General features: G+C 43.9%; 1 protein-coding gene across 1 annotated transcript in view; it reads left to right on the forward strand.

Annotated features, from left to right (window-relative positions):
* The first annotated feature begins 9,724 nt into the window (after positions 1–9,724).
* The window catches only part of hmox2b (heme oxygenase 2b), a 12,148-nt gene continuing 6,256 nt past the window's right edge, over positions 9,725–15,616 (forward strand). Inside the window, exons 1-4 of the mRNA XM_046307259.1 lie at positions 9,725–9,801; positions 10,561–10,640; positions 14,865–15,001; positions 15,395–15,512. Coding sequence (XP_046163215.1) covers positions 14,919–15,001; positions 15,395–15,512 — 201 coding nt within the window. The 5' untranslated portion in view covers positions 9,725–9,801; positions 10,561–10,640; positions 14,865–14,918. The remainder of the gene's footprint in view (positions 9,802–10,560; positions 10,641–14,864; positions 15,002–15,394; positions 15,513–15,616) is intronic.

Consider the following 15,616-nt stretch of genomic DNA (forward strand, 5'->3'; position numbering starts at 1 on the left):
TAAAAAGCATTCTCAATGGTGATTCTTAATTGAAAGAGCTTGTTAGTTCAGAACTAGGCTGAATCTGTGTCTGAGAAGCTGGCCCTTCAAGTTCAACTTTCAACCTTATTGTTGCAAAGGAAATTAGTTTTGCAGCAATCTGATGATAATCTGATGCTTCTAAATGGTTTATATATTATTCCATACAGGAATCAAATGTCTAACACATTAGTGTGATCCCTGCAGGAATTGAACCCACAACCTTGGTGTTATTAAAACTATGCTCTAACTAAGTGATCTATACAGGACTTGATTGCTATATTGTATATTCTGGACATGTATAGGGCCCAGATGTGTGTTCTGGACACATATAGGGACCGAGATGTGTGTGTTCTGGACACGTATAGGGACCCAGATGTGTGTATTCTGGCCATGTATAGGACCCAGATGTGTGTGTTCTGGACACGTATAGGGACCCAGATGTATGTGTTCTGGACACGTATAGGGACCCAGATGTTTGTATTCTGGCCATGTATAGGACCCAGATGTGTGTGTTCTGGACACGTATAGGGACCCAGATGTATGTGTTCTGGACACGTATAGGGACCCAGATGTATGTGTTCTGGACAGGTATAGGACCCAGATGTGTGTATTCTGGCTATGTATAGGACCCAGATGTATGTGTTCTGGACAGGTATAGGACCCAGATGTGTGTATTCTGGTCATGTATAGGACCCAGATGTATGGGCGTTGTTTGGGCACATACACCATCTGACTGGGGAGTTTGGGAAGGCCCAAGAGTGTTACGAGAGGACCCTGGACTTTGTGACGGATGCCACAGACACACACCCCATCTACCTGCGCCTGGGATCCATCTACCTGCAGGAAGGGGAGGTGAGATGGACATGGGGTGGGGGTCACACACACCACCTGGGACCTGAGAACAATGTATTTACTACTGGGGAATATTCAGGAGTTGGTAGTTGTTTAGGTGGAAACTGAACAATACATTATTCAAAAAATATTAAAGTGACCCACTGTAATTAACTCCCTGTAATTAAGAGTCCCTAGGAGTGTGTGAGATTCATTGTTTTTGGTCTGTTAGTTTGACTCTGCACCTCGTCCACCAATTAGGTGTGTCTCCAGCTCCTACCTACCGATGTGTGCCAACATGATTGAAATTAACACTTTATGTATTGACACTTAAGTTTCAGAGGGCGAAAACGACTTACCTGCGCGCCTGCAAGAGCTCCCCCTCCTGCCTCACCTGGCTGGGACTAGGGATTGCCTGTTACCGGGTAAAAAATACCATATCTACTCTTCCCAAGCTCCTCTAGAAATGATACCGCTCTTTTTTTTATGTATGAAGGATACATTTGTGTGTGTATGCATTTTTATTATTTATTTAACCTTTTATTTAACCAGGCTAGTTAGGAATTAGGAATACATTCTTTGTGTGTGTGTGTGTGTGTGTGTGTGTGTGTGTGTGTGTGTGTGTGTGTGTGTGTGTGTGTGTGTGTGTGTGTGTGTGTGTGTGTGTGTGTGTGTGTGTGTGTGTGTGTGTGTGTGTGTGTGTGCCCGCCCGCCCACAGCTAGGGGAGCTGACTGAAGCAGAGGATGCACTGACAGAGGCCAACATCCTGAACAACGGGAACGCGGAGGTGTGGGGTTACCTGTCTCTAGTTTGTTTGCAGGTGAGCGTCCAGTCCATAGAAATAGAATCCATAAAACGGTCCTCCCCATTCAAGTCAATGTTTGCCAGCCAGATTGCCAGAGTTCGAGGTTTCAAACCCTTTCTAAGGATTGTGTTTCTATGATCCAAACCTTATGATGTCACCACCATAGAATTACATATTGAATGAAAGGATCTCTGTTGTTACATCTTGTTATGTGGGACTGAGTGCTATAGTATATACACAGTACAGTATATAGGGTGCAGAAGGAGGCCAGAAGAGAATTGGCTCCTTTAGGGCCGTGTACTGGGTTTTTTTGACACAAAGAGTTCAGGTGAAATCCATGTGTATTAACCCTCAAGTGTGTGTGGTTGTGTGTTTCAGACGGGCAGAAGACTTGAGGCAGAGCAGTCCTACAAATACGCCCTGAAGGTTGTTCCTCTCTGAATTGATTCAAAACAATGTTATTGATATGTATATGCATTTAAATGAAGTCATTTACTTTTACTTCACAGTTGAACCTACAGAAAGAGGCAGTTCTTCGTGAGATCAAGGCACTCCAAGATCATGTTGGCTTTGGAAATCCATGTTTCTGAAGAACAACTGCCGGCACCATCAATGATTTAGGTTAAAAAACAAAGATGAATTATAATTCTGGTTGGTAAATACCTAATGGTTGGCATCGCAAAGTGACTGTGAATTGTGGAAGGAATTACACATCAATGACTTGTACACTTGTCTGCATCTTCAGCTATATCTGATTAAAAGTTGTTACTTTTGGATAATGTAGGATATAATATTGTGACACAACAAAGATGTGCAAATCCAGAGAGAGTATCTGTCCAGAGGTGGAAAAAGTAGTCATTTGTCATACTTGAATTAAAGTAAAGAAACCTTGATGATAATGACTAAAGTGAAAGTGAAAGTCACCCAGTAAAATATTGCTTTAGTAAAAGTCTATCTGGTTTTAAAAGTACTTAAGTATCAAAAGTTTATGCTATAAATCTAATTCCTTATATTTAAGCAAACCAGATGGCACAATTCTTAGGACAACCAGGGGCACATCAAGAATCAAACTCCATTCGCGCACAATCACAATAATGTACAGTTGAGTAATGTACAGTTTATAAGCTACTTCCTTCTGCATACAAGTGCATTCGGAAAGTGTTCAGACCCTTTCACTTTTTCCACATTTTGTTACGTTACAGCCTTATTCTAAAATTAATTAAATGATGTACTCCTCTCATTAATATACACATAATACCCCATAATGACAATGTGAAACAGTTTTTTTTATGTTTGCAAAGAAAAAATAATTATTATTTACATGTGGGCAAAGTGAAGGGGTCTGAATACTTTTCCGAATGGACTGTGAACTTAGCGCTTATTGTTCGAATGACCACGGGAGTCGAGCCTATACTTTAAGTGGAAAATACAATATCCAAAGCATTCACTGCACAAGTGTAAAGACTATCAGGCACAGCAAACTGCCAAGACAACCATAAACTACAGTACACTTTTTATTTGACCTTTATTTAACTAGGCAAGGCAGTTAAGAACAAATTCTTATTTTCAATGACGGCCTAGGAACAGCGGGTTAACTGCCTGTTCAGGGGCAGGCAAGTTTAATAATAATAATAATAATATATGCCATTTAGCAGGGGCAGGCAAGTTTAAACCCACTACCCTGGCGTTACAAGCGCCATGCTCTACCAACTGAGCTTCAACTTGCAACCTTCCGGTTACTAGTCCAACGCTCTAACCACTAGGTTACCCTGCCGCCCCATACCCTACAATCACCACCTCTGTGGAAGACAGACGTATTTAAAGCAATCCATTAAACCAGACACTTACCCAAAGCGATTGACAGTCACGCATACAATTCTTATTATTTTGTACACGGGAATGGAACGAACAATCCTGGTGTTGCAAGCGTCATGCTCTACAGACTGAGCCGTACAGGACCACACTACATTATTGTGCAGCAACAGCGAGCTGGATAGTCATCTGCACTGTCTTTAAACTCATTTCCATAGACAAAGTAAATGCGTCTCCCACTTGTAGATCACCTTAGTGATATGAATGATCTCGATGGTCTGACGCTGCAACGAGAGAGAGCGAGAGGGGAAAAGACGGTTCCTTTAATAAAATTAATAAAATCCCATGACATTGATTTTTTTTGCGATTTGGAACAAGCAAATGCACAAACAGGCCTCCAGTGTAATGATATACTTCATGCGAAAAATGAGTTGCTGTAATTTGAATAATGATGATGATGATAATAATAATAATGAAAGAAACGAAACAGTCTCTCTGCCTGTTGTAGAATGCTTGATGTCTGGGAGAACTTGGCTTGGTGCTCCCTCACTGTGCGCTCCGCATCACGCACCCCATTAAGGTCTGGGAGAACTTGGCTTGGTGCTCCCTCACTGTGCGCTCCGCATCACGCACCCCATTAAGGTCTGGGAGAACTTGGCTTGGTGCTCCCTCACTGTGCGCTCCGCAGCACGCACCACATTAAGGTCTGGGAGAACTTGGCTTGGTGCTCCCTCACTGTGCGCTCCGCAGCACGCACCACATTAAGGTCTGGGAGAACTTGGCTTGGTGCTCCCTCACTGTGCGCTCCGCATCACGCACCACATTAAGGTCTGGGAGAACTTGGCTTGGTGCTCCCTCACTGTGCGCTCCGCATCACGCACCACATTAAGGTCTGGGAGAACTTGGCTTGGTGCTCCCTCACTGTGCGCTCCGCATCACGCACCACATTAAGGTCTGGGAGAACTTGGCTTGGTGCTCCCTCACTGTGCGCTCCGCAGCTCGCACCACATTAAGGTCTGGGAGAACTTGGCTTGGTGCTCCCTCACTGTGCGCTCCGCAGCTCGCACCACATTAAGGTCTGGGAAACCCATCACTGGGTGAACCTACATGAACGAGGGTATATTTCTGACATTATGAAATGATAGGAATAACGTTTTGCTTCATGTACATAACAAGGCACGAAAAAATAATTTTATTTGCTGCTACATCATGTAATCTATTTAGCCCATTATAAATTAATTTCAGAAATGTCATGTTCCCATAAATATAGCATGTTACCATGTACATAACAATGTACTGAGAAATTTTTTATTTGCTGAAAGTTTTATCATGTAATCTATTTAGTCCATTATAACATTATCCTGCCCAGACACATGATTCATGTTGGCCATTTGCAAACCACTGGACTGTTCCGTAACATAGTCTTCAGGATTATTAGACCTAGTCAGTGTGGATTCAGAAATAGAGGAGATCAAGTGAAAGTTGAAGATAAACAATTAACAAATCTCCTAGTTACTCATACAAGGGAAGCAGAGAAGTTGATGGATCTACTGAACCCACTGTATGACACAGAGGCTGAGTTTACACAGGCAGCCCAATTCTGATCTTTTTCCAGTAATTGGTCTTTTGACCAGTCAGATCAGCTCTTTTGCCAATAATTGGTCAAAAGATCAGAATTGCCTGTGTAAAGGCAGTAATACTTTTATTTAGTTGAACAATGCTTAGCCAGCAACACCACTCACCATATCACCTTGAGGTTGATGAAGACCAAAAGCTGTCGTTGCCCCTGACAGGTCTCACACTCTTTTGACCCTTAGCCATCGCTAAGGTCGCAGCTGCAGTAAAAATATCAAGCAAGCCACCCAAGTGTCTGATAGGAAATAAGGAAATGACTGCAATACACACACTGTACTATAGCTACAGCCATTTGCTAAGTAAGCATATAGTAACATATTACACATTACATATAGTAGCATAGTACATATAGTATATTGTATTTGTCCCATGTGTCGAATACAACAGGTGTATTAGACCTTCCTGTGAGATGCTTACTTACAAGCCCTTAACCAACAATGCAATTTTAAGGAAATACATTTAAAAAAAGTAAGAGATAAGAATAACAAATGATTAAAGAGCAGCAGTAAATAACAATATTTACTATAATTGCTATATACAGGGGGTACCAGTGTCGAGGTAATTGAGGTAATATGTACATGTAGGTAGAGTTATTAAAGTGACTATGCATAGATAATAACAGAGAGTAGCAGCAGCGTTCCAGAGGAGGAGGGGGAGGCAATGCAAATAGTCTGGGTAGCCATTTGATTAGCTGTTCAGGAGTCTTATGGATTGGGGGTAGAAGCTATTTAGGAGCCTCTAGGACCGAGACTTGGCCCTCCGAAACCGCTTGCTGTGCGGTAGCAGAGAGAACAGTCTATGACTATGGTGGCTGGAGTCTTTGACCATTTTTAGGGCCTTCCTCTCACACCACCTGGTATAGAGGTCCAGGAAGCTTGGACCCAGTGATGTACTGGGCCGTACGCACTACCCTCTGTAGAGCCTTGCGGTTGGAGGCAGAGCAGTTGCCATACCAGGCAGTAATGCAACCCGTCAGGATGCTCTCGATGGTGCAGCTGTAAAACATTTTGAGGATCTGAGGACCCATGCCAAATCTTTTCAGTCTCCTGAAGGGGATTAGGTTTTGTCGTGCCCTCTTCACGACTGTCTTGGTATGCTTGGACCATGTTAGTTTGTTGGTGATGTGGAAGCTCTCAACCTGCTCCACTACAGCCCCGTTAATGAGAATGGGGGCATGCTCAATCCTTCTTTTCCTGTAGTCCACAATCATCACCTTTGTCTTGATCACGTTGAGGGAGAGGTTGTTGTCCTTGCACCACACGGTCAAGTCTCTGACCTCCACCCTATAGGCCGTCTCATCGTTGTCGGTGATCAGGCCTATCACTGTTGTGTCATCGGCAAACATAATGATGGTGTTGGAGTCGTGCCTGACCGTGCAGTCATGAGTGAACAGGGAGTACAGGAGGGGACTGAGCACGGACCCCATGTTGAGGATCTGAGTGGCGGATGTGTTGTTACCTACCCTTATCACCTGGGGGTGGACGGTCAGGATGTCCAGGATCCAGTTGCAGAGGGTGGTGTTTAGTCCCAGGGTCCGTAGCTTAGTGATGAGCTTTGAGGGCACTATGGTTGAGCTGAGCTGTAGTTAATGAATAGCATTCTCAAATAGGTGTTTCTTTTGTCCAGGTGTGAAAGGGCAGTGTGGAGTGCAATAGAGATTGTATCATCTATGGATATGTTGGTGCGGTATGCAAATTGGAGTGGGTCTAAGATTTCTGGGATAGTGGTGTTGATGCGAGCCATTACCAGCCTTTCAAAGCATTCCATGGCTACAGACGTGAGTGCTACGGGTCGGTTACCTTAGACAGGTTACCTTAGTGTTCTTGGGCACAGGGACTATGGTGGTCTCTGGCTGTGGAGAGCGTGATCACACAGTCGTCCAGAACAGCTGGTGCTCTCATGCATGTTTCAGTGTTACTTGCCTCGAAGCTAGCGTATAAGTTATTTAGCTCCTCTGGTAGGATCGTATCACTGAGCAGCTCTCGGCTGTGCTTCCCTTTGTAGTCTGTAATAGTTTGCAGGCCCTGCCACATCCAATGAGTGTTGGAGCCGGTGTAGTACGATTCGATCTTAGACCTGTATTGACACTTTGCCTGTTTGATAGTTCATCGGAGGGCATAGCGGGATTTCTTATAAGCTTCCGGGTTAGAGTCCCGCTCCTTGAAAGCGGCAGCTCTACCCTTTAGCTCAGTGCAAATGTTGCTTGTAATCCATGGCTTCTGGTTGGGGTATGTACGTACAGCCACTGTGGGTACGACATTCTAAATGCACTTATTGATAAAGCCAGTGACTGATGTGATGTACTCCACAATGCCACCTGAAGAATCCCAGAACATTTTCTAGTCTGTGCTAGCAAAATAGTCCGGTAGTTTAGCATCTGCTTCATATGACCACTTTTTTTTATAGACCAAGTCACTGGTGCGTCCTGCTTTAATTTTTGCTTGTAAGCAGGAGGATAGAATTACGGTCAGATTTGCCAAATGGAGGGCGAGGGAGAGCTTTGTGTGTGGAGTAAAGGTGGTCTAGAATTGTTTCCCTCTGGTTGCACATTTAACATGCTGATAGAAATGAGAGAGAACTGTTTTAAGTTGCCTGCATTAAAGTCCACGGCATCTAGGAGCGCCACTGGATGAGCATTTTCCTGTTTGCTTATGGCGATATACAGCTCATTGATTGCGTTTTTAGTGCCAGCATTGGTCTGTGGTGGTATGTAGACAGCTACAAAAAATACAGATGAAAACTCTCGGTAGATAGTGTGATCTACAGCTTATCATGAGTTACTCTACCTCAGGTGAGCAAAACCTAGAGACGTCCTTAGATATCGTGCACCAGCTGTTGTTTATATAAATGCATAGGCCCCCGTCCCGTGTCTTAACAGAGGTTGCTATTCTGTCCTGCCGATAGAAAGTATCACCTGCCAGCTGTATGTTCTTAATGTTGTCATTCAGCCACGACTCGGTGAAACATAAGATATTACAGTTTTTAATGTTCCGTTGGTAGGATAAACGTGCTTTCAGTTCGTCCCATTTATTTTCCAGCGATTGAACGTTAGCTATCAGGATGGTGGGCAGGTTAGCCACTTGTTGCCTGATCCTCACAAGGCACCCTCATCTCTTTCCGCAAAATCTCAGTTTCCTTCTCCAGCGAATAACGGGGATCTGGGCCTGGTCGGGTGTCTCCCTCCCGTCCGACTCACTGAACAAGAAATCTTCATAGAGTTTGAGGTGAGCAATCGCAGTTCTGATGTCCAGAAGCTCTTTTCGGTCATAAGAGATGGTAGCAGCAACATTATGTACAAAACAAGTTACGAACAACAGGAAAAACAAGCAAAATAGCATGGTTGGTTAAGAGTCGATTACATATAGTAACATATTACATATAGTAGCACATTTCATATATCAACAAATAACATTTGGTAACACATTACATACTGTATAGTAACATATTACATATAGTAACATATTACACATAGGAGCACATTACATATAGTTACACATTTTTCCCAGTTTTCCTGTTTCTAAAAGCTGTTCAATGGAGTGCCTATCATACTTACTTGCCCTTCCTCTGCCCCTCACAATGATTGTATTGATCACAAATCCGTCCATTCCCACCACCATGATAATCAGATCCATTGCACACTCTACAGATTTTCTGATAGTGATGATAAAAACAAGGAAATAAATAATCTGACATTGTCTTTTTAAAGAGCATCCACTGACAATTAATTAATTAAAACATGAGACTCTCTTCAGTCCATTAATTAATTAATTAATTCGAACAGACTCACATTGATTTATACAAGTGAATGTAACTGTGGCATTTAGTTAATGTGGCGCTCCATAGCGTGGCTAATTCAGTCATCCAAATCTCGTATTCTCTTTCTGTTCACATTATTCCCAAGACTGCAATGCACCTGTGTTTTAGGGGTTGCCGCAGTGTGTAGGAAGGAGAATCCTAGATGTGAGAAAGTGCAGGAGGGAATGAGATGAAGGAATGTGTAGTATCGGTGGACAAAGTTGTGTATGTAAACTGTTGGTTGCCCATGGGGCTGGAGATCGGAGGTGTCTGGTGAGACAAAGCCAGGTTGAGGTCAGTGATTAACATTAGTACAGAAAGTGTCATATGCTGAAGAAGTGAAGAGAGCGGTAGAGGAAGATGTGTACATGACGAGGTTGCTGTGAGTAGGCAGAGACCAATAAAGAGGGATAAGAAGAATATGTGTTTCAGTGAGGTGGGTTTCTTGGCATTTATAGCCATGGTTGTCAACTGTACTACAGAAATGGAACACAAGTCACAGAAAATAGAGGTTGTGGTGGCAGCTGCAGAGAAGTACTTGGGATTGCGAGGTTTTACTGCAGAAGACTTGCAGGGATGTTGAGTGGTAGTGTTCTGTCCTCTTAGACCGTTGGCCTGGAGTAGGATTAGATAAGGTTAAATAGTGGAATGGGGTGGTGTTTTTTTTTTGTGAGAGCTAATAGTTGCCAGGGTAATTTTCCTTTCCCCCCAATTTTGTATTACCGTAAGTTAATGTCGGTAGTGCGTGACTGAACTCAAACTCCAGTACAGTAGGTGGCAGTGTATGCACCTAAAAGTTGGATGCGGTCAGCCAACCCAATCTCAAAGAAGAATAAGCAAGACTACATTTCCTATGTTTTGAGCAGCACTGAAGAAGAGTTCCGCAGAGTGCGCAGAGAAGGTAAGCTACTGTATGTTTATTCTCTGTACAATAGGGGCAGAGTAGGATGCTAGATAACCCCATGTGAGTTATTTAGCTTTCTACAGCATCACAACAGTAAATTAGGGTATTCTAAGATGTTTGACACACTGTCACCCTGAAGTAAATCACGTATTAACTGTTTAATTAGCTGGCGCTGGTTATAACACTTGTAAACTGTTTCATCCAAAGCCTAGCAACTACTATACATAGATCGCTAGCATGGAACATGTCTAACAGCTGCCAGTTCAGTGCCTTGATGTCAAGGGCTAAATTGTTCAACTAGCTAACTGCTCTGCTGGTGGTGGCTAGCCCAGTTAGCGTCTTTGTTACAACGTTAGCAAGACCAATCGACATTCTGATGTTAGTTAGCTTGCAATACTCCCTTGCCATATCCTCAAATGTAAGACGCATTTGATCAAATGGCATGTAACTAGTGTTGGAACACTATCATGGATACAACCAGAACTACTATTTGATGCAGTTTACAGTTAGTTAGCTTGTAAACACAAGACTAACTGAACATCTAGCAATGTGTGTACTATGAGCTCCTTTGTCTGGCTCTCTGTCTAGTTCCAGGCCTCTTCATTGTTGACTTTCCTCATTACTATGTGAAGCGACTAGGGCCTTCTAATGCTAGGCCCCTGCTATGTTGTGCCAGCTATTCACTGTGTTGTTACTTGTGTGTCAGTGTTGCCAAAGTCACACACACATTCCCTTATCTCTGGCACTCTGAATAAGGTCACATCTGAATCAACTGTCAGAGGACGTTTGACCAGTGACCACCAACGCCCCAAGACGACAACAACAACACATAATTGGTAAGAAAAGAGCATTTCCACTGCTTCCCCTGCCTGCATTGACGACTGCATCTCCCAAACTTATCTGGTAGGCATGGTGAACATGTGTTAATCATGTGGATTGTATTTATTATTTTTAACTCCTTGTTCGCCCCAATTTTGTGATATCCAATTGGTATATTGGTGAGAGGTTTCCTTAGTCTTGTCCCATCTCTGCAACTCCCGTATGGGAGAGGCGAACGTCAAGAACCATGCGTCCTCCAAAACACGATGCTGGCAAGCCGTACTGCTTCTTGACACACTGCTTGCTTAACCCTGAAGCTAGCCACAACAATGTGTTGGAGGAAACACCGTACAACTGGCAACCATGTCAGTGTGCATGCGCCCGGCCCGCCACAGGAGTCGCTAGAGAGTGATGGGACAAGGTTTGGCCGGCCAAACCCTTCCCTGTCCCGCGCGACGCTGTGCGCCTCTTCACGGGTCTCCCGGTCGCAGCTGGATCGAACCCGGGTCTGTAGTGATGTCTCAAGCACGGCGATGCAGGGCATTAAACCGCTGTGCCACTCGGGAGGTTTCTCATGTGGACTTGAAGTGGATTGGACCTGATATCATAAGGCACAGAAGCTACGTATAATTGTCATATTTATTGTGGTAGGCTGCTCCTGTTACTGAAGTGACACTGATCTGAAAAATCTCAGGTGTTTCTGTAGAGCTTATTCTATAGATCTAACCTGTGTTGTGGACTGATGTTCTGCTGGTCATAACTAGGCTACGTGTCAACAAGACATTGGATGGAGAGTCTCTGTATCAAATGCTGCTGTTCTGTTTAGGCTCTCTTCTCCTAAATGTAGAGAGATGTTTGAATTGGGTTTTACTGTCATTAGGATATTAACGCGTTATATCATATATCCAATCTTTTGTTTACACCATGAAGACGGTGTAGTATTAGGCTAAATGCAGAATAATATAGTCTTACTTGCAGAATAATAATGAACAAAATATTTTGGCCCGCAGCAGAATAGAGCAGTAGACCCACCCACATTAGCCGAAGCGCTCTTTTTGCCTCTGTGCAAGGTTTTCTTGGTAATCTTGGCACATGAGACATGTTCAGGCAGCAATAACAAAGGGTACTGATTTGTGTGGCCAGATGTTCATTTCATGGACCCTTCTTGATGTTTTAATGAATGTGGCTTTAGTAAATAGTTGAGTTAATTACATAGCCAATTTCTTTTACTTATTATGACTAATTAGGATGGTTTGGGTTGTCACCCTCAAAGATGTAGGCTATGCTTAAACCCTACCATACTAAGTTTATACAGGCATGAGCCGAGGATTCATCAGAAAATATATATATGCTGTTTGCTATGTTGTATCTGATATGATATGTTGTGCTGGGTTTGCACTAATTAAGCAATTTTGTCTACTTGCACTGTCACGGACCCAATTATAAACTGGGTGGTTTGAGCTCTGAATGCTGATTGGCTTAAAGCCGTGGTATATCAGACCATATAACACGTGTGATATGACAAAACATCTTTACTGTTCTAATTACGTTGGTAACCAGTTTATAATAGCAATAAAGCACCTTGGGGCTTTGTGGTATATAGCCAATATACCACAGCTAAGGGCTGTATCCAGGCACTCCGCGTTGCGTCGTGCTTAAGAGCAGCACTTAGCAATGGTATATTGACCATATACCACACCCCCTCGTGCCTTATTGCTTAAATAGAACGTAAATGCCATCTAGAATGTAGAGATCCCTGGCTAGCAGGCAGACTGGTGCATGTGGTTACCATGACGATGAAAATAATCAAACAGCTCTGTCAGAGATAGCTAGCTACCTTGTCAAAACAGCAATCATTACATTTGTTTATATTCAGTAATCTGCGTTTATGCCCATTGCAAGCATAGTATCATAACAATGTTAGCTATTATACAGAGAGAGAAGTGTTTCAAGGTGGTGGCATTTTTACTTATTATGAGCTAACTTAAGTTAGCTAGCTAGCTAAATTTACTGTTCTATGGTTCTGCTTTCTAACTTGGCTAATGTTATGTAAAGTGTTTTTCTGCCTTGTTGTTCTTAAATGTTAGGTTTACCTTGTTATTGTTTGGAGTTAAGAAATATTTCCTTTCTGTATTTTCAGTTTCAGAAAAAAAGCAACACCTCTCTTAAGGATTTGTTGGGCTACTGTTTATGCTAGCTGTCAAACGGTACACCAGAACACAGCGTGGACAGCATACCCATAGTCAGAGGAGCATGTTGGGCTACTGTTTATGCTAGCTGTCAAACGGTACACCAGAACACAGCGTGGACAGCATACCCATAGTCAGAGGAGCATGTTGGGCTACTGTTTATGCTAGCTGTCAAACGGTACACCAGAACACAGCGTGGACAGCATACCCATAGTCAGAGGAGCATGTTGGGCTACTGTTTATGCTAGCTGTCAAACGGTACACCAGAACACAGCGTGGACAGCATACCCATAGTCAGAGGAGCATGTTGGGCTACTGTTTATGCTAGCTGTCAAACGAACACAGCGTGGACAGCATACCCATAGTCAGAGGAGCATGTTGGGCTGTTTATGCTAGCTGTCAAACGGTACACCAGCACAGCGTACAGCATACCCATAGTCAGAGGAGCATGTTGGGCTACTGTTTATGCTAGCTGTCAAACGGTACATGCTAGCTGTCAAACGACACAGAACACAGCGTGGACAGCATACCCATAGTCAGAGGAGCATGTTGGGCTACTGTTTATGCTAGCTGTCAAACGTCAGTGTTGGGCTACACCAGAACACAGCGTGGACAGCATACCCATAGTCAGAGGAGCATGTTGGGCTACTGTTTATGCTAGCTGTCAAACGGTACACCAGAACACAGCGTGGACAGCATACCCATAGTCAGAGGAGCATGTTGGGCTACTGTTTATGCTAGCTGTCAAACGGTACACCAGAACACAGCGTGGACAGCATACCCATAGTCAGAGGAGCATGTTGGGCTACTGTTTATGCTAGCTGTCAAACGGTACACCAGAACACAGCGTGGACAGCATACCCATAGTCAGAGGAGCATGTTGGGCTACTGTTTATGCTAGCTGTCAAACGGTACACCAGAACACAGCGTAGTCAGAGGAGCATGTTGGGCTACTGTTTATGCTAGCTGTCAAACGGTACACCAGAACACAGCGTGGGACAGCATACCCATAGTCAGAGGAGCATGTTGGGCTACTGTTTATGCTAGCTGTCAAACGGTACACCAGAACACAGCGTGGACAGCATACCCATAGTCAGAGGAGCATGTTGGGCTACTGTTTATGCTAGCTGTCAAACGGTACAGAACACAGAACACCCATAGTCAGAGGAGCATGTTGGGCTACTGTTTATGCAGCTGTCATACCCATAGTCAGAGGAGCATGTTGGGCTACTGTTTATGCTAGCTGTCAAACGGTACACCAGAACACAGCGTGGACAGCATACCCATAGTCAGAGGAGCATGTTGGGCTACTGTTTATGCTAGCTGTCAAACGGTACACCAGAACACAGCGTGGACAGCATACCCATAGTCAGAGGAGCATGTTGGGCTACTGTTTATGCTAGCTGTCAAACGGTACACCAGAACACAGCGTGGACAGCATACCCATAGTCAGAGGAGCATGTTGGGCTACTGTTTATGCTAGCTGTCAACCCAGAACACAGCGTGGAGTCCCATAGTCAGAGGAGCATGTTGGGCTACTGTTTATGCTAGCTGTCAAACGGTACACCAGAACACAGCGTGGACAGCATACCCATAGTCAGAGGAGCATGTTGGGCTACTGTTTATGCTAGCTGTCAAACGGTACACCAGAACACAGCGTGGACAGCATACCCATAGTCAGAGGAGCATGCTAGCTGATCCCATAGACTTTCAGTCATTACACTCACGCTAGTTGGCAATTGCTCCATTAACACTAATTACCTTCAACTTCATTGAAACTGCATGCAGAGACATACAAATGATATCCATGAGTTCATCTGACTGGGTAAATGGAAACATTTGATAAGTTGTCAAAATCTCCAACTATCCCTTAAGACTCTATTGTCATGGACATTTGGGCTTCTGTTTACAAAAGCACTACTTCTGTATCTATCTATCTATCTGCACATACTGTATCTAGGCCATGTGGCTCTCATGTAGGCTACCCCACCCACTCAATAGTGAGTCAGTTTTGAATGTGCGGGTCTTGTTTTGGTGTTCTGTCTTTGGCAGAGACTGGCAAAGAGTGTCTGTCTGAGTGACAGGACCAAGCTGTCTGCAGAAAAGATGGAGGACTCTGTGAAGGCGGAGAGTGTCGCCGATGGAGGAGGCCTGGTGAATGCAGAGAAAGAGCCAGAAGACACTCTCAGGTATAGACATCTGGGATGGTCTAACTTCACTTCAGTGCTATTTCTGAAAATGGATGGGGGCTGGGCAGTTTCTGGGAGTGAGAGGTTTCCTCTCTCAAGTGTATGTTTGAGTGCCAGGGTGTGGGCATGGTATGTTTCAGTTCTGTCAGATTTGGTCTCTCTCTTATTTCTGAGGAGAGTTAAACACAATGGGCTTGTTTCCCGGACACAGATTAAACCTTCTCCTGGAGTAAAAAGCATGCTCAATGGAGAATAGGCTACATTGAAAGTGTTTTTTTCTTCTTCTCCAGAACTAGGATTCATCTGGGTTTGGGAAGCCAGCCCTATGGGTCATTTAGTTAGTGTGTGCCTCTAGTTTCCCATGCAGTGTCAACCAGTGTGCCCTCCCCACAGCCCCACAGACCTTTCTGAACTGCTGGCTGCCGGGACCAAAGAGGTTCACGAGAAGGCAGAGAACACCCAGTTTGTCAAGGACTTCCTCAGGGGGCGCATCCGCAAGGAGCTCTTCAAGGTCAGTCTGGAGAATAGAGCAGCCACTTAAGTATTTTCTGAGACTTAGTACTGCTGCATTCACTGTCTTGAACATTATGCATCATCTGATTTATCCACAGCAGT

This window comes from Oncorhynchus gorbuscha, linkage group LG16 (genome assembly GCF_021184085.1).
Source record: "Oncorhynchus gorbuscha isolate QuinsamMale2020 ecotype Even-year linkage group LG16, OgorEven_v1.0, whole genome shotgun sequence".
Classification (NCBI taxonomy): domain Eukaryota; kingdom Metazoa; phylum Chordata; class Actinopteri; order Salmoniformes; family Salmonidae; genus Oncorhynchus; species Oncorhynchus gorbuscha.